The sequence below is a fragment of the Chanos chanos genome, chromosome 7 (genome assembly GCF_902362185.1).
Source record: "Chanos chanos chromosome 7, fChaCha1.1, whole genome shotgun sequence".
NCBI lineage: Eukaryota > Metazoa > Chordata > Actinopteri > Gonorynchiformes > Chanidae > Chanos > Chanos chanos.
The window spans coordinates 441,304-460,385 of record NC_044501.1 but is presented as its reverse complement, the minus strand read 5'-3'; the positions used below and the strand labels follow the sequence as shown (position 1 = coordinate 460,385).

Below are 19,082 nucleotides of genomic sequence, written 5' to 3'. Positions count from 1 at the left end.
GATGAGCGTTCTAACTTTAGCCCTAAATTACACATCTGAATAATAACCCAAGTCTAAATAATCCAGTCAAAAAGAAAAAGAAAAAGTAAAAATACAGCTTAAGTTTCTCTCTCTCTATATATATACATGTATATACATATTTATATGAATTACATAAGTGTACTCACCTGTTGCCCCTTTCTGAAGGGTACTGCCGAGCGCTATATCCAAAGAAATCGTCCTGCTTACCCGATGTGAAGGTATTAGTTTCAGCTACATCAATATTAAAGCTCCAACCAGTCAACACTACAACCATGCACAGAGGAGAATGGAGTTGGAGAATGAAGACTTAATAAAAAATAACAGTCAGTACTACACACACACACACACACATACACCAGAATGAGGTTGGGCCTGATAAGATAATTATGAGACTCATGGCTTCAGGGCGAGACAATATTAATGCGTTTATCCCTTGCACCACGATTCTGACCTCTTTCTACATGACTGTCTCTTTTTCTACATGGCTATCTAACTCTCCATCTGTATCAAAGACCTGTTTTTTTACCAGAATCACTGTGTGATTTCACATTTCTAATTTTCTACAAAGTGTGATTCTAGTGCCTGCTTCTTTTCTCATGTCTAGGATGATTCTGTCTGCATTTTTTGATAAAGTTCAACCACGAAGGGATTCTCACTTTCTATATGACTTACAAACCTCTGAGAAAATTACTGAAGTGAACCTGTTCCAAATTCTACACATTTCCCCATTTACTGAGAACTCAGTCTGCAATTTCTGAACATTCAGATCCCTAAGCAATGGGTGACCTGTTCTATCTGTTATTAATCAGTGTTACACTGTGTGTTCTATCTGTTAGTAATCAGTGTTTCATTGTGTGTTCTATCTGTTATTAATCAGTGTTTCACAATGTGTTCTATCTGTTATTAATCAGTGTTACACTGTGTGTTCTATCTGTTAGTAATCAGTGTTTCATTGTGTGTTCTATCTGTTATTAATCAGTGTTTCACAATGTGTTCTATCTGTTATTAATCAGTGTTTCACTGTATGTTCTATCTGTTATTAATCAGTGTTTCACTGTGTGTTCTATCTGTTATTAATCAGTGTTACACTGTGTGTTCTATCTGTTATTAATGAGTGTTTCACTCACAGACTAACAGTTCAGGGACGCTGGAAGCGGGCGGGCCAGGGGCATTTACCCCCCCCCCCCCCCCCCACCTTTGGCTCTCAGAATATCTATGCTAATCAATACCGTCCAGGTATTATTAAAAATGGAGAGAGAGGCTAAGCATTGAGGCTGTACGTAACGTGACAATGTTTAAGGTACGTAATGTGATAATGTTTAAGGTATGTAACGTGATGATGTTTAATATAACGTGATAATGTTTAAGGTATGTAACATGACAATGTTTAAGGTATGTAACGTGATAATGTTTAAGGTACGTAATGTGATAATGTTTAATGTACGTAACGTGATAATGTTTAAGGTATGTAACGTGATAATGTTTAAGGTATGTAACGTGATAATGTTTAAGGTACGTAACTTAAGGTACGTAACGTGATAATGATTAAGGTATGTAATGTTATAATGTTTAATGTATGTAACGTGATAATGTTTAAGGTGTTTAAGGTACGTAACGTGATAATGTTTAATGTACGTAACGTGATAATGTTTAAGGTATGTAACGTGATAATGTTTAAGGTACGTAACGTGATAATGTTTAAGCTACGTAACGTGATAATGTTTAATGTAACGTGATAATGTTTAAGGTACGTAATGTGATCATGTTTAAGGTATGTAACGTGATAATGTTTAAGGTACGTAATGTGATAATGTTTAATGTACGTAACGTGATAATGTTTAAGGTATGTAACGTGATAATGTTTAAGGTACGTAACGTGATAATGTTTAAGGTATGTAACGTGATAATGTTTAAGGTATGTAACGTGATAATGTTTAAGGTACGTAACTTAAGGTACGTAACGTGATAATGATTAAGGTACGTAATGTTATAATGTTTAATGTATGTAACGTGATAATGTTTAAGGTGTTTAAGGTACGTAACGTGATAATGTTTAATGTACGTAACGTGATAATGTTTAAGGTATGTAACGTGATAATGTTTAAGCTACGTAACGTGATAATGTTTAAGCTACGTAACGTGATAATGTTTAATGTAACGTGATAATGTTTAAGGTACGTAATGTGATCATGTTTAAGGTATGTAACGTGATAATGTTTAATATAACGTGAAAATGTTTAAGGTATGTAACGTGATAATGTTTAATGTAACGTGATAATGTTTAAGCTACGTAACGTGATAATGTTTAATGTAACGTGATAATGTTTAAGGTACGTAATGTGATCATGTTTAAGGTATGTAACGTGATAATGTTTAATGTAACGTGAAAATGTTTCAGGTATGTAACGTGATAATGTTTAATGTAACGTGATAATGTTTAAGGTGTTTAAGGTACGTAATGTGATAATGTTTAAGGTATGTAACGTAATAATGTTTAAGGTATGTAACATGATAATGTTTAAGGCATGTAACGTGATAATGTGATAATGTTTAAGGTATGTATCGTGATAATGTTTAAGGTATGTAACGTGATAATGTTTAATGTAACGTGATAATGTTTAAGGTACGTAACGTGATAATGTTTAATGTAACGTGATAATGTTTAATGTAACGTGATAATGTTTAAGGTACGTAACGTGATAATGTTTAATGTAACATGATAATGTTTAAGGTGTTTACGGTACGTAACGTGATAGTGTTTAAGGTACGTAACGTGATAATGTTTAAGGTATGTAACGTGACAATGTTTAAGGTACGTAACGTGATAATGTTTAAGGTATGTAATGTGATAATGTTTAAGGTACGTAACGTGATAATGTTTAAGGTATGTAACGTGATGATGTTTAAGGTATGTAACGTGATGATGTTTAAGGTACATAACGTGATAATGTTTAAGGTACGTAACGTGACAATGTTTAAGGTATGTAATGTGATAGTGTTTAAGGTACGTAACGTGATAATGTTTAAGGTATGTAACGTGATGATGTTTAAGGTATGTAACATGATAATGTTTAAGATATGTAACGTGATGATGTTTAAGGTACGTGACGTGATAATGTTTAAGGTATGTAACGTGATGATGTTTAAGGTACGTGACGTGATAATGTTTAAGGTATGTAACGTGATAATGTTTAAGGTGTTTAAGGTACGTAACGTGATAATGTTTAAGGTACATAACGTGACAATGTTTAAGGTATGTAACGTGATAATGTTTAAGGTATGTAATGTGATAATGTTTAAGGTACGTAACGTGATAATATTTAAGGTATGTAACGTGATAATGTTTAAGGTACGTAATGTGATAATGTTTAAGGTGTTTAAGGTACGTAACGTGATAATGTTTAAGGTATGTAATGTGATAATGTTTAATGTATGTAATGTGATAATGTTTAAGGGTGCTCTCACACTAGAGCTTTTGGTGCAGGCCTGAGTCCGCTTCTGCCATTGGTACAGTTCGTTTTGTTGGTGTGAACGCTATTTTCCGAACTCAGGAGCAGACCAAGGAGCCGTACCCGAGCCGTACCAGAAAACGGGGGTCTGGGGTATGGTTCACTCGAGTGTGGTTTGCATTTGGTGTGAAAGCTATCCGATCCAAAACCAGGAAGTAAACGCTATTGATGACGTGTAATTCGTTTTATTAATTAACAGGCAATTTTCAAAAACGCCAAGAATCTTAAAAATAGTGACTAGAGGACAGTTACGTGGCAATTCACGCTTGTCGGATCTAAAAACTATTCAGAAAATAACTGCAAGTAGCCACACTGTTCGCTCAACTTGAAGGCATCACTCTCAGACAGCAGGACGCATTTATGATAAAGTGAAAATATCGAACATGGTTATTTTGGTGCTGACACCATATTAACAAAAAGATGAATAAGAAAACAAATATAATTTGGCTTTCCATTTAGCCTCCCTTTTGCAACGTTGCTTAGTGACATTGTTAAATAAAAGCTGCACGTTCCTTATGTGCTGATGGCGTGGACCATGGTTCGCAACCACAAACTGTAATGTGAAAGCAGACCAGCGGGGGCAGGGGGGTGGGGGTGGGATCACACTTGGGTATGGACCAGCCAAATGGACCAGGTGTGAAAGCAGACCAGCGGGGGCAGGGGGGTGGGGGTGGGATCACACTTGGGTATGGACCAGCCAAATGGACCAGGTGTGAAAGCAGACCAGCGGGGGCAGGGGGGTGGGGGTGGGATCACACTTGGGTATGGACCAGCCAAATGGACCAGGTGTGAAAGCAGACCAGCGGGGGCAGGGGGGTGGGGGTGGGATCACACTTGGGTATGGACCAGCCAAATAGACCAGGTGTGAAAGCAGACCAGCGGGGGCAGGGGGGTGGGGGTGGGATCACACTTGGGTATGGACCAGCCAAATAGACCAGGTGTGAAAGCAGACCAGCGGGGGCAGGGGGGTGGGGGTGGGATCACACTTGGGTATGGACCAGCCAAATGGACCAGGTGTGAAAGCAGACCAGCGGGGGCAGGGGGGTGGGGGTGGGATCACACTTGGGTATGGACCAGCCAAATGGACCAGGTGTGAAAGCAGACGAAGAAGAAGGGCGAAGCTTACACCGGCTGTGCAGTCTATTCTGTTGATTTGGGAAATTGCATGTCGGCAACCACACTTGGAAACCTGTCATGGCAAACAGTCAAGAGCTGTCATAACCTATGTCTGCATTTATTCTTTAACATTTGTTTATCTATACAAACCTACCTAACCACCCCATCACTCAGTTTGCTAAACTCGACAAGTTAGCATTACCTTTGTGTTCAGACAGGCTACTTCAACTACATATGATGCAGTCTCCTTAGTCAAGGAAAACAAAACAAACAAACAAAACAAACAAACAAACAAACAAACAAGCAAAACTACCGATCTCTAAACGATCATACAGCAGAATGTCTGAACCCCCTGAAAAATGCGAAAGCTCTCGCAAACCAAATAATCATTCTGGAAAAGTAAAAAATCAAACATCACTCCATCTGGTTTGGTTTTATTTAATGAGAATAAAGTCGTAATTTTATGCTATGTGTTATTTTAGAGGGGAAATGTCAGCCTGCCACCTGCATTACAATGAGGAACGTGGAGCATCTCGTGAGCTTATACTTTAGCACAGGTTTACGCAATACTTAATCTTTTGGCACATCAGCACCACATTATCTTCAGTATCAGGACTCTGGTGTGTGTGGCACATCAGCACCACATTATCATAAGTATCAGGACTCTGGTGTGTGTGGCACTGCATGGCACTGTGCTTCCACAATGACAACAAAAATCTTGAATCCTGAAACATTGGCTGTCATCTCGTCCATTTTGTTGGTTGCTGGTAATATATTTTCCTAAAAATTATGAGTTTCTTTTTTTTATTTTTGGTAAATTTGCAAGTTAAAGAACGGCCTTTTCTTGTGAAAAATGACTTTATTCTCGTTAATGAACTACTTTATTCTCATAATATTGACTTTTTTTTCTCAATTACGACTTCATTGTTGTTAAATTACAATTTAATTCTCGAAATCTCAGAATTCTTTTCCCCTCAATGTGGCCCTAATGTAGAATACGTTATGACATCCTGGTAACTGTGGGGAAATGGTGCATTTAGCTGCTAGAATTAAGGACATTTCCCCCGGGGGAGGGTGCCCCCGGACCCCCCTACAGGTCTGGGTTTACCCCATGCTCTTGCTGTGTAGTGTAGTAGTGTAATATACTGTATGTCTTACACTCATAGTAACACATGCTACAATATTACAGCAATGACCAGACAAGCAAACAATTCACCTTACACAAAGTCCCAACGAAAAGACCCCTCCTCCTTCTCTCACTTTCTCTCTCTCTCTCTCTCTCTCCTCTCTCTCTTTCTTTCTTTGTCTCTCTCTCTCCTCTCTTGTTCTCTCAAGCATATCCCATGCATGCAAATGCTTTCAGTTTGTTCAAAGCACATCCCAGGACTCAGACATGCCTTAAACGCTCTGACCCAAGCATTCAAATATGATACAGACTTAAACTTTCAGTATCACATGACCTTTGCTTTAACCGTTTTGACTGAGACATACTCTACACCCTTAAACATCTGGCCACCGCTGATTTTCCCTGTGCCCTGTGTTGCGATGTGTTAAAACACAGTGAATGGCATTTATTGAAGTATAAATGTCTTACCCAGGTAGCTCAGATAGAGGAAAAAACAGAGATGGCTTCTCTTCTCCTCCATCGCGTACTCTTCAGTCTACACTGCTTGACAAACAACAGAAATTTCACAACCCCCCCTCCCCCTTTCTGGATTTCCTTTCAACGTCTTACAAAAAGGGTGTTTCATTTTTAGTGGTTAAGAGAGTGCCGGTGAACTGAATGTGCATTTGTGTGCATTGGGGGTGTGGGTGTGTAATTTCCTCTTTTTTCAGTATCTCTCCTCTAACACATGACATCCTTTTCTCACAGACTGAACCCTGCAATGAGGAGCATGTAAAGCTGAGTGCACCACAACTTTTACACCTAGAAATTGTTGTTCTCAAGTGAAGTGGTGAGGAAATACAGGCAGGCATGCTGAGAGAAGTGGTGAGAACATACAGGCAGATATGCTGAGTGGTTGAAAGAGGTTAGATGGTCAGTGGAGGTTTTTTTTCTTTTCTTTTTTTAAACACACTGCAATGTGTGTACGTGATCTTTGGACGCCGACAGCCATAAAATAACAGAGGAGGAAGTTCTAGTTTTAATTGATAATTAGATTCTTCTTGTAGAGTTCCAGACACTTTAAGAGTTTAATCCAAAGTGCACTGAAGCTGTTCTGTCTGCTGGAGACGACCCAGTGACATGTAAAGACACATGTCTGAGTGTGTCTTTCATTTTGACTGCTACCTACACTTTGCAAGAGCTGTAAAAGTTGCTGATGCAGGAAGGGTGTATTTCAGCAAAGTGCTAACCCATGTTTTGACACACAGCAGCGAAACAGCGCAATTTCTTGGCTATCAATGTCACTATTGTCCAACAGTGAAAGATATATATCATCAAGTGAAGAAAATGAAGAAGTGCAAGTTTATTGCCTACCTCCCAGTAGGTTTGAAAAGTACAAAGATTTCTCAGACGCAGCAAAAAAAGGTTACAGGATGATGTTGAAACCTTTGACATGAAGCAACACTTCCGTTCTCATGCCGACTGTTGGTCAGATTCGCTGACATACGATCTGATGGCCCATTTACCCATCAGCCAAAACATCCCAAACAGTCTGTTTGTGTCTGATCAGGTACCGTTTTTGCAATGTGGATTTAAAATAAAGAAGTCAGTAAGCTTCTGAATGTGATGTTTCCCCGAGAACACTAGAGTGTCATTGGCACAGTGCCATTAGCCAGTTTCATTTATGACATATTAAACTGTGTGTACAGTTCTCTTTCTGTGTTATTTATGACATATTAAACTGTGTGTACAGTTCTCTGACTGTGTTATTTATGACATATTAAACTGTGTATACAGTTCGCTGACTGCTACTTAGGACAGTAAAGGCATCTAAAGCAGTTAGTCAGTGTACACAACACGAATCATTATTTCACTTCCCCTAGTAAAATCTCTTAGATTTTGAAATGCAAAGAATTTATTTCTGAATTATTTTACATCCAACTATACCTAAAGTTTTGCAGTTACTTACTACAGGGTGTTGTTTTTGAGTGCTCTAATATTTACATTTACAGTCATTAGTGTGTATTATAAAAACAGTATAGTAAACAAATAAATGTGGTTTATTACATCACCCGCAGTTACTCATGGCCCTCTTCACCCTGAAGACAGTAAGTTCCTACTCACTGAGGCTGAGTCTCGGCTGGATAGAGTGTAGCAATACTTATCCTCGGTTATAAAGTGGAATTGACATCGTCAGTTTGGCACTGAGATCCGAGTTCACAGCAGCTTTGGTCATTTTTATGACTGAATAGAAATTTTGTGCAGATGACTGAAGTGAGATCTAATGCAGATGTATGTTTCAATGGTATTGCACACTCCTTGTGTCAGTCATATGTGTACCCTGGAGTTGTCTCTAATGTACTTTAAGGAACAGTGATGTACCAGCAGCATTTTGATGACACTACTAATGGCAACAGGCCTATCGACATCACTGTAGTGACAGCTATGGGAACAGGCCTATCGACATCACTGCAGTGACAGCTATGGGAATAGGCCTATCGACATCACTGCAGTGACATCTATGGGAACAGGTCTATGGACATCACTGCAGTGACAGCTATGGGAGCAGGTCTATCAACATCACTGCAGTGACATCTATGGGAACAGGTCTATCGACATCACTGCAGTGACAGCTATGGGAACAGGTCTATGGACATCACTGCAGTGACATCTATGGGAACAGGCCTATCGACATCACTGCAGTGACAGCTATGGGAACAGGTCTATCAACATCACTGCGGTGACAGCTATGGGAACAGGTCTATCGACAACACTGCAGTGACATCTATGGGAACAGGTCTATGGACATCACTGCAGTGACATCTATGGGAACAGGTCTATGGACATCACTGCAGTGACAGCTATGGGAACAGGCCTATCGACATCACTGTAGTGACAGCTATGGGAACAGGTCTATGGACATCACTGCAGTGACAGCTATGGGAACAGGTCTATCGACCACACTGCATAGACATCTATGGGAACAGGTCTATGGACATCACTGCAGTGACAGCTATGGGGGCAGGTCTATCAACATCACTGCAGTGACATCTATGGGAACAGGTCTATGGACATCACTGCAGTGACAGCTATGGGAACAGGTCTATCGACATCACTGCAGTGACAGCTATGGGAAAAGGCCTATTGACATCACTGCAGTGACAGCTATGGGGGCAGGTCTATCAACATCACTGCAGTGACAGCTATGGGGGCAGGTCTATCAACATCACTGCAGTGACATCTATGGGAACAGGTCTATGGACATCACTGCAGTGACAGCTATGGGAACAGGTCTATGGACATCATTGCAGTGACATCTATGGGAGCAGGTCTATGGAAAGTGGTAAAGCAACCATCATGACTCTGAGCTTCAGTCCTGGAACCTCTGCAGCATCTCACAGGTCCTCTTGCCCAGCACCTCATGTATCTTCCTTAGGCGGCGGTCTGAGATGGGCCGCACATAGCTGTCAGGCTGAATCAGGGCCATGCCATCCTGCACTTCACCCATCACCAGCAGGGGGCCCTCCTCCAGGGTGATGTTGGGACACGGGCAGCTCCAGTCCATCCGGGCCAGGGTCACCTCCAAGTATCGAGTCTTAAACAGTGCTAGACCCATCTTCTCATCCCGCAGAACCTCCTCCAGACTGAACCGGGCAATGCCTGAGTCCAGATCCTCGATCAGTTCTGTCAGTTTCCCCACAATGGCAAAGTCACTGCGGCACAAGCTGGGGACGACCCTGCCTTTGGGTCGACAGGCCTTACAGGGGCGGCTCTTGGGCTGAGGGCACATCGCCTCACACTCCACCTTGCTGCGGAAGTTGTTCAGGTTTCCCTGACATCCACCATAAACAAAAGCCTGGCATTGCTTCAGCAAGGAGTTATACGCCCAGCGTGGCTGCCAAGACTTGCAGGGACCTTGCACTGCGGGAAGGGAGCAAAGGCCCATGCCTTCCCGCTGGCAGGAGGCGCGGCACTCCTCATACGTCTCAAATCGGTTCCTGCTGCCCTCACAGCCACCATTAGAGAAGGCTTGACAGGATCCCAGTTTGCTGTTATAGTACCAGTCTACACTGGTCTCGCCACACTGTCGCCGGTCAACCTCTGCTAGGCAGTCTGCTGGAGAAAACGGCCTCCCCATGGGGAGGCTAATGTCCATCTCATCAAAAAAATCATCATCTGAGCGTCGAATGACGGACAACGGGTAATCTGCTCGTAAGACCCCAGCAGAGTTGCGGGCAATACAGGTGTAGATACCTGTGTCCCACACCTGAGCATTGTAAACAACAAGCTGCCCAATGTTGGTGATGACAACATTGCCATACATCTGGTCAGGGCGCATCACAATCCGCTCCTTACGCTCCACCTGTTTCTCCCAGGTCACATCCGGCTTAGGGTGACCAGTGACATCACAATGGAAGGTAACAGTGCCGCCGAGGTAGACAGACTGATGTGAGGGGTTGGTGTAGAGGGTCGGGGGGGAGGGATCACTTCCTTGGGCTGAGGTTGGGGTTGGCTGAGCAGTGGTGTCCTGGGGTAAAGGACTGGTGTGGGGTCCAGCCAGATGGTAGCGGCAGGTAACCACAGTGAGGGTGATGCCCTGAATGCAGGCCTCTGCATCCATGTAGCAGCGATTAAAATAGGTGAGTCCATCAGATGCACAGGTGAAGCTAGGTTCCTTCTCACAGCGGTCCTGGCACTTACAGACGGGCTGGCCCTCCCAGATATCACACACTGCCCCCTGCTGGCTGCAGATAAAACCCTGGCAGCTGGCTGCAGACCCTGCCCCTCCTGCTGTCTTCACGCCTGATTGGTAGTCCTCCTGTGCCAGCGTTCCATCCGAGAAACGTGCAGCCACGCAGCTGAGAAGCCCACACACATTTGTGCAACACTTCTCAAATCCAGCACAGTCCTGCACAGAGAACACAGACCATCACACATCACATTCCCTCAGAATGTTACTCAGAGATAACACTGATTAAACTGTTGTTTTTATAAGGACCAAACCTGATGTCATTTAAGAGAACTCTCTCTTTCTATAAGTACTTCATTTTCAATTTTCAGGATCTTAACACAAGAACATCATTAAATAAAGAGCAAGGAAAAAAAAAACATTAGGTATGCAGAGGATTATGACCCTGTGTTACGGTACTTTTCCACAGCTGCGAATTTCGCATCATTCTAATTGAGGTTGAATGGGTGTGGGAGATGGCAAAAAGTATTGCTGTTCAAAGCTTGGTCCAGAGGAGCTCAAAGAAATGTCTACTCTATGCACTGCTCCATAGTGCCCTGTCCCCAGTTAGGAAGCCCGTTAAAGTAAAACTGTGTGCTGTGCAGTCCTCATAAAAACTCATTTTTGTGTGCAGAGGTCTAAATATTTTTATCCTGACTAATAGCCCAGAGGTTCCCGAGATGAAAAGTGTGTGTGCAAATAAGCTGTTGGTGACGCGGCTTGGGAACTCTAAGCTGTATATACTGGTGAGGTGTCCGTTTTAGCAGTGTACTGTCTCCAACGACATGACATGACTCATCCGGAAAGTGTCAGAATATTCTGCGAACATCATAAAAGCGAATGTGTTCTAGCTGTGTCTCTATGTAAACTCTACTGAGGACCGACACTTTCTCTCACTCACTCACATGAATGTTTCATGAACTTGACCCTGAAACTAACAGGGATGTGAGAGAAACAGAATGGAACTAAACTCCGGTTAAGCAAGGACAGTAGTGAAACTTCCACCCTGAAACAAAGGTCATCATCTGTTGATCCAGGAAACTCCCTTGAGAAGTTTAGCAGCATGTCATATTATCTGTAATTTGTGGTTGTGTATGATGAACCATCTGGTTTGCTTTGCTCAGGAAATGTCACCTTGCTCTGATCTGATATGAAGTTTTTCAGTAGAAAGGGGCTGATGTGTGAAATGTCAGTGTCTGCAGTGCGCCAGCTCATGAGAAGTGTGAAGGAGTATTCACCACTTGAATACATTTTCTTTTCTTTTCTTTTTCTTTACATTTTCAAAGAACACTGCAGAGAGGGAGAAGGCGACATTTACCCTATTTCCTGTTCGGTAAAATTTAGACATTTTCTAATCGACTAATGAGATGATTGCTTCAGTTCTCAAAAGTGATAAAACAACTCTTTTCTCTGACACGCCTGAGTCCACACTCCTCTCTGACACGCCTGAGTCGTCATCCAAAATAGAAGTGAAGAACAGACTGGTTTGCAGTTGGCTAGTGTTCTGTGAGATGAAGTTAGACAGAAGCTCACTCTGGTTATATTTGGTAATATTCAGAGAGTTCTCCTCCCACCATTACACACACACACACACACACACACACACACACATGCACACACGCACACACACACAAAAAAATGCAAAAAAACGCAAAAAAACATGCACTCTCAACCACAGAAACATACACACACAATCATAGACTCACACACACACACACACACACTCCTCCCACGTCTACAGTCAGGATTCAGAGCTGAAGAGCAGCAGAGACCACTGTTAGGATGCTAATAACGACGATGATGCTGTCTTCAGTCTATTCCAGTATATAAATATAAATATAAATATAAATATAAATATAAATATAAATATAAATATAAATAAATATAAATAAAAATAATAAATATAAATATAAATAAATAAAAATAAATATAAATAAATATAAAAATAATAAATATAAATATAAATAAATAAATATAAATAAATAAATATAAAAATAATAAATATAAATAAATATAAAATAATAAATATAAATATAAATAAATATAAATAAATACATATAAAAATAATAAATATAAATATACATTCTTTAAAAGTACTATTTGAGAGAGGTTAGCCCTGTTGTCAGCAGCTTTGGTAAATAAGGTGGTTGGGATAAATTCGTGTATTGTCTGGAGAGACTGTATCTGTCCATTTGCAGTTGTGCCGTTTACGTGTTTACGTGTTTACAGCATCCATTTCTTACAGCCTCTGAGAGTCCGACCAATGAGACTTATTCGTTTCGCCTCTGATTTTGGACTGACTTCATTTTTCAAAACAGGTGACATTTTAAGTTCATCTCACATGTCTCTTCTGATGGTTAGCTCACAATTTGCACAGAGGAAGTGGGTGTTGTCAAATAGCACAGTGCACCTCAAATAGCACAGTGCACCTCAGTCTTCTTGTTTGCATGATAAAGTTTAAAGTGGCTATGACCTCAACATCAGCCAGGTTTGGAGTGAGGACAGTAAAATGGGTTTAGGCCAAAAAGCAGGACTTTATGCGTCTCCACATGAAACTGCAAAAACAGCATTGAAGGACCAAGCCTCTGTTTGAGGGCTTCTCTGCCTAAGACAGTTTTGAAGTGTTAGTTCATCAAGAGGACATATGGCTTTAAGACAAATGCTTTTCCCTGACTGATATTGATGTTTTCCCCCCAAACCAAAACTCATGTTCTGCTTCAGATTTAGAGAATCTTCCATCAAACAGAACTGTGATTATGGCTAGGGCCAAATGTACAATTCAGCAATATTGATCAGGGAGGGAGAAAAAGACAACAACAACAAAACATTTGTTTGACCAGAAAATGAGGCGTAAACAGTCAAATTAAAAAAAAACAAAACTTAAATGTAGGGCGGAAACACTTTGAATTTACTAAAGTAAAATAAATAAACTTTAATTGAGCTAAAATAGACTATGCCCTTAACTTTAATATAAAAAAAGATGTTTTGAAATAGACTTTTCATCCATTATATGATCACTTTTCATCTGACTTTTCACAATTCTGTTCCTGACCTCGTCGTCATACTGTGTTAACTTTTATCCTTTTTTTTTCCAACATTGTTTACATATTTTTACATAATATTTTGATGTGATTGTGAATGAGGGCCATTCTGTTTGGTGAAACATATGATAAGTCAGAGGCAGAAATGGATTCTCTCTTCTATTTGAGCACAGAATCTCTCTTCTATTAGAGCACGGGTTCCCTCTTCTATTCGAGCACGGGTTCTCTCTTCTATCTGAGCACGGGTTCTCTCTTCTATTCGAGGACAGAATCTCTCTTCTATCTGAGCACGGGTTCTCTCCTCTATTCCAGTATGGGTTCCCTCTTCTATTCGAGCACGGGTTCCCTCTTCTATTCGAGCACGGGTTCTCTCTTCTATTCGAGGACAGGTTCTCTCTTCTATTTGAGCACGGGTTCTCTCTTCTATTTGAGCACGGGTTCCCTCTTCTATCTGAGCACGGGTTCTCTCCTCTATTCCAGTATGGGTTCTCACTTCTATTCCAGTACGGGTTCTCTCTTCTATTCCAGTACGGGTTCTCTCTTCTATTCCAGTACGGGTTCTCACTTCTATTCCAGTACGGGTTCTCTCTTCTATCTGAGCACGGGTTCTCTCTTCTATTCCAGTACGGGTTCTCTCTTCTATCTGAGCACGGGTTCACTCCTCTAGCCCCACTCCATGTCTGGTGTGTCTGTTTCATATGTCTGTATCTGCACAGGTCTCCCTGGGTTTAAACCCCCCCCCCAAAAAACATTCAAAAATCCATAATGCAATGTCTCCTCACATTACCAGCACCAGTGCATAGAAGTCATTGTGCAGCACATTAAGTCTAAAGTCAGATTAAGGTTGACAACTGTTACACACTCACTCGCTTTTTTCACGCACATTTTTTTATGTTAAAGCATTTAATCATACTAGGCTGTATACTACTGTTATCTGTGCCATAATGTGACATTTTATATTATCTTGTATATTCAAAGAAAAGCCACAAGATTTGAACTGTGAGCAATCCGAAACCGAGGCCTTGCTCAGGGTGTATTAATCTAGAGTGATTACTCTGCAAACAGAGGGACAGGGACAGAATAAATACATAAATATACAAGTATATTAATAGTTCAACCTTTCAACGAATTAGAAACCTTAAATACAAAGCTTACCTAGAACTACATTTTGAGCTGTGTCTGTAGAATAGTCATAGCACCGTTGGTGGTACTAGAAACCAGTTATGACTTGTCAACATTTTATACTGATCAAATGTCCCAGATTTCTTTTTCGCGTACCTATGAACACATGCCTCTCTCGGGCACAGGTCACGCCTACATGCTGGCTGCCAGCCCTCAGCACCCGCGGTCACACTGGTGACAGCAACACGGTTACGGGAGGGCAGCTGCTCTCCACAGCCCAGACAGTGCACGTTAAGTTTAATTAGACACAACAGTGACACCTAGTGGCCAAAATAATGAATGAATATAATGTGTCATTTCTCTCTCTCTCATTTTCTAAGCCGCTTATCCTAATTAGGGTCGTGGGGGGTGCTGGAGCCTATCCCAGCGCTCATAGGGTGAAAGGCGAGGAAACCCCCTGGACAGGTTGCCAGTCCATCACAGGGCAGACAAACACACTCACACATTCATACCTTGGAGCAATTTGGTGTCTCCAATTCATCTCACCTGCATGTCTTTGGACTGTGGGAGGAAACCCACGCAGACACGGGGAGAACATGCAAACTCCACACAGAAAGAATCAAACACGAGACCTTTTTGCTGTGAGGCGACAGCACTACCCACTGCGCCACCGTGCCGCCCCCTGGCATTTCTCCTGTATGTCACTTCTCCTGTGTTTCTCCTGTATGTCATTTCTCCTGTATTTCTCCTGTATGTCATTTCTCCTGTATTTCTCCTGTATGTCATTTCTCCTGTATTTCTCCTGTATGTCACTTCTCCTGTATTTCTCCTCTATGTCATTTCTCCTGTGTTTCTCCTGTATTTCTCCTGTATGTCATTTCTCCTCTATGTCATTTCTCCTGTATTTCTCCTGTATTTCTCCTCTATGTCATTTCTCCTGTGTGTCATTTCTCCTGTATTTCTCCTCTATGTCATTTCTCCTGTATGTCACTTCTCCTGTATTTCTCCTGTATGTCATCTCTCCTGTATTTCTCCTGTATGTCACTTCTCCTGTATTTCTCCTGTATGTCACTTCTCCTGTATTTCTCCTCTATGTCATTTCTCCTGTGTTTCTCCTGTATTTCTCCTGTATGTCATTTCTCCTCTATGTCATTTCTCCTGTATTTCTCCTGTATTTCTCCTGTATGTCATTTCTCCTGTATGTCATTTCTCCTGTATTTCTCCTCTATGTCATTTCTCCTGTATGTCACTTCTCCTGTATTTCTCCTGTATGTCATCTCTCCTGTATTTCTCCTGTATGTCACTTCTCCTGTATTTCTCCTGTATGTCATTTCTCCTGTATTTCTCCTGTATGTCACTTCTCCTGTATTTCTCCTGTATGTCATTTCTCCTGTATTTCTCCTGTATGTCATTTCTCCTCTATGTCATTTCTCCTCTATGTCATTTCTCCTGTATTTCTCCTGTATGTCACTTCTCCTGTATTTCTCCTGTATGTCACTTCTCCTGTATTTCTCCTCTATGTCATTTCTCCTGTATGTCACTTCTCCTGTATTTCTCCTGTATGTCACTTCTCCTGTATTTCTCCTGTATGTCACTTCTCCTCTATGTCATTTCTCCTGTATGTCACTTCTCCTCTATGTCATTTCTCCTGTATGTCATTTCTCCTGTATTTCTCCTGTATGTCACTTCTCCTCTATGTCATTTCTCCTGTATGTCATTTCTCCTGTATTTCTCCTGTATGTCACTTCTCCTGTATTTCTCCTCTATGTCATTTCTCCTGTATGTCACTTCTCCTGTATTTCTCCTGTATGTCACTTCTCCTGTATTTCTCCTGTATGTCACTTCTCCTGTATTTCTCCTCTATGTCATTTCTCCTGTATGTCACTTCTCCTGTATTTCTCCTGTATGTCACTTCTCCTGTATTTCTCCTGTATGTCACTTCTCCTCTATGTCATTTCTCCTGTATGTCACTTCTCCTGTATTTCTCCTGTATGTCACTTCTCCTGTATTTCTCTTCTATGTCATTTCTCCTGTATGTCACTTCTCCTGTATTTCTCCTGTATGTCACTTCTCCTGTATTTCTCCTGTATGTCACTTCTCCTGTATTTCTCCTGTATGTCATTTCTCCTGTATGTCACTTCTCCTGTATTTCTCCTGTATGTCACTTCTCCTGTATTTCTCCTCTATGTCATTTCTCCTGTATGTCACTTCTCCTGTATTTCTCCTGTATGTCACTTCTCCTGTATTTCTCCTGTATGTCACTTCTCTTGTATTTCTCCTCTATGTCATTTCTCCTGTATGTCATCTCTCCTGTATTTCTCCTGTATGTGACTTCTCCTGTATGTCATTTCTCCTGTGTGTCATTTCTCCTGTATGTCATTTCTCCTGTGTTTCTCCTGTATGTCATTTCTCCTGTGTTTCTCCTGTATGTCATTTATCCTGTATTTCTCCTGTATGTCATTTCTCCTGTGTTTCTCCTGTATTTCTCCTGTATGTCATTTCTCCTGTATTTCTCCTGTATGTCACTTCTCCTGTATGTCATTTCTCCTGTGTTTCGCCTGTATGTCATTTCTCCTGTATTTCTCCTGTATGTTATTTCTCCTGCACATTCAGAAATCACGAAAAGAGGCACTGGCCAAGGGTTCCCGTGTTACATGAAAATCAGACGATCAACAGTGCCCTCTACTGGCCATCATATATGCACGTACATATGTGTGTGTGCATGCATGTATATATATCCATCTAGCCTTTGGATTAGTCAGTTTCAGGGGTCCTGCTTGATCACTATTAGACTAGAGATGGTGGTGTATCTGTGGCCCCTCGTAAGGGGGAAGATGGGAGTTAATTTCAAGAAATCATAACAATGGGTTTTGTTAAAACAGCTAAACACACAGTGAAATACAGGTTTTGACCTTTTAATCAGTGATCAGCTTACTGCAAATTAATGATAACAGATAAATATGCCCTTATCAGAAAGACCACACTGAATGAGTAATTGGAAAAAATGTTAGGTTTAGACAGCAAGTGAGAGAGAGAGAGAGAGAGAGAGAGAGAGAAGATGGCTCTGTTGTTTCAGTCATGAACTCACTCTGGGATCCTCAGACCTGTAGCTATTCAAAAGTTTCTCTCTCTCTCTCTCTCTCTCTCTCTTTCTCTCTCTCTCTCTCTGTCGTATCATTAAGAATTAGGCTAAATCCGTTAAAATCTGAAATTCGCGGAAACATGGATGTGCTTCGACAACAACATTTTCAGTTTGCGCAGAAGTATACATAACAATGCTAAAATAACGGTTGATGAATATGATTATAACCTACCTAATAAACACCGATTCTGAGTAAGGTAAAGCATTTGATTTAACATCAGTGAGTTAAATACCCCACCTCGTCTCTCTGACATTCTCGCTCGCAGGTGCTTTGAGCGTCGACCCAAAGGTTGGCGTTCAGTTTGTTTGGACAGACACCGGGATGCTCTGCGCTGGCTCCGGCAACGCTGCTGCACAAACACTGCGGAGGCAAAACTCCAAAGAGAAGCCAGGATAACAGTAAGAGCCATCCTCCGTTTCCAAGGACAAGACTTTTAAGCGCCATTGCCATCCAGAACAGAGCGTTATCGCCTGTCTTTTTCTCGACAACACCGTTAGAAGCGGTTCAACGAACAACAGCGGTACTCCCTGCTACGCTGCCGTATGTCTAGTCTTTCCCAACTGTTTCTGCGAGTCAAACACACTGCCGGCATAGATGCAACTTTCTCAAAAATGGCGCACCAAACAAAAAATGTATTAAAGATATTCAGTGTGTGGGATCGCTGTAAACATATCGTTTGGCATAAACAAAAACAAAACTAGAATCAAAACTAAGGCAGGCAAGCTCGCTCGAAATAACGCATGGAGAGACAGCAGAGACGCGCACACTACGTCCCAATGTCTGTGAATGAGCGGCGCACTTCACGTTGGCTACTTAAGAAGTCATTCACGTCCCTCGGCCGTTTAGCGACCCTGGAGGGAATGGGCCACCTCGCGCCAGGCAACTGCAAAAACATTGTTAAGAGATCAAAGGGTAAGTAAACCCTGCAGTCAAGCTGTTCCAACAGACTTATCGCACATCCAAACATTCCGGTGAGAAAACTCGAGTTTTATTGGTCTAGACAGAGATTTGAGCGCGGGCTCCCTGCACTGAGACTCGTGGTCTTGTTACTACCATTGTACCACACGTAGCACAGTCAGCAGTGCTGTGTTTAGATAAAACGCCGTAGAAAACGGTTCACTTCATCTTAAAACGATACAGAACGACACAACTCGACACAAGAGGTAGCCTAATTTTTGCAGTTCTAAGAAAAAAATGTCTTAACTAATGCTCAAAGAGTATATGGTGGAAAAGGCATTAAGGATAGCAAATGATGTCCTTTCTAGCCGTGTGAGAGATGATCAAACGCGCCTTCTA

At 41.4% G+C, this 19,082-nt stretch overlaps 2 protein-coding genes across 2 annotated transcripts in view; both read right to left on the bottom strand.

Moving 5' to 3' along the window:
* The window catches only part of LOC115817061 (integrin alpha-L), a 30,096-nt gene extending 23,804 nt beyond the window's left edge, over window positions 1–6,292 (bottom strand). Inside the window, exons 1-2 of the mRNA XM_030780301.1 lie at window positions 6,241–6,292; window positions 168–285 (exon numbers count right to left, since the gene is read on the bottom strand). Of these exons, the coding sequence (XP_030636161.1) occupies window positions 168–285; window positions 6,241–6,292 (170 nt within the window). The remainder of the gene's footprint in view (window positions 1–167; window positions 286–6,240) is intronic.
* Window positions 6,293–9,121: 2,829 nt separating this feature from the next.
* wfikkn1 (WAP, follistatin/kazal, immunoglobulin, kunitz and netrin domain containing 1) lies at window positions 9,122–18,230 on the bottom strand. Its single transcript, XM_030780299.1, has 2 exons — window positions 18,024–18,230; window positions 9,122–10,660 (listed from the first exon to the last, which is right to left on the bottom strand). The coding sequence occupies exons 1-2, from the start codon at window positions 18,228–18,230 to the stop codon at window positions 9,122–9,124; spliced, it is 1,746 nt and encodes a 581-aa protein (XP_030636159.1).
* Between the last annotated feature and the right edge of the window lie 852 nt (window positions 18,231–19,082).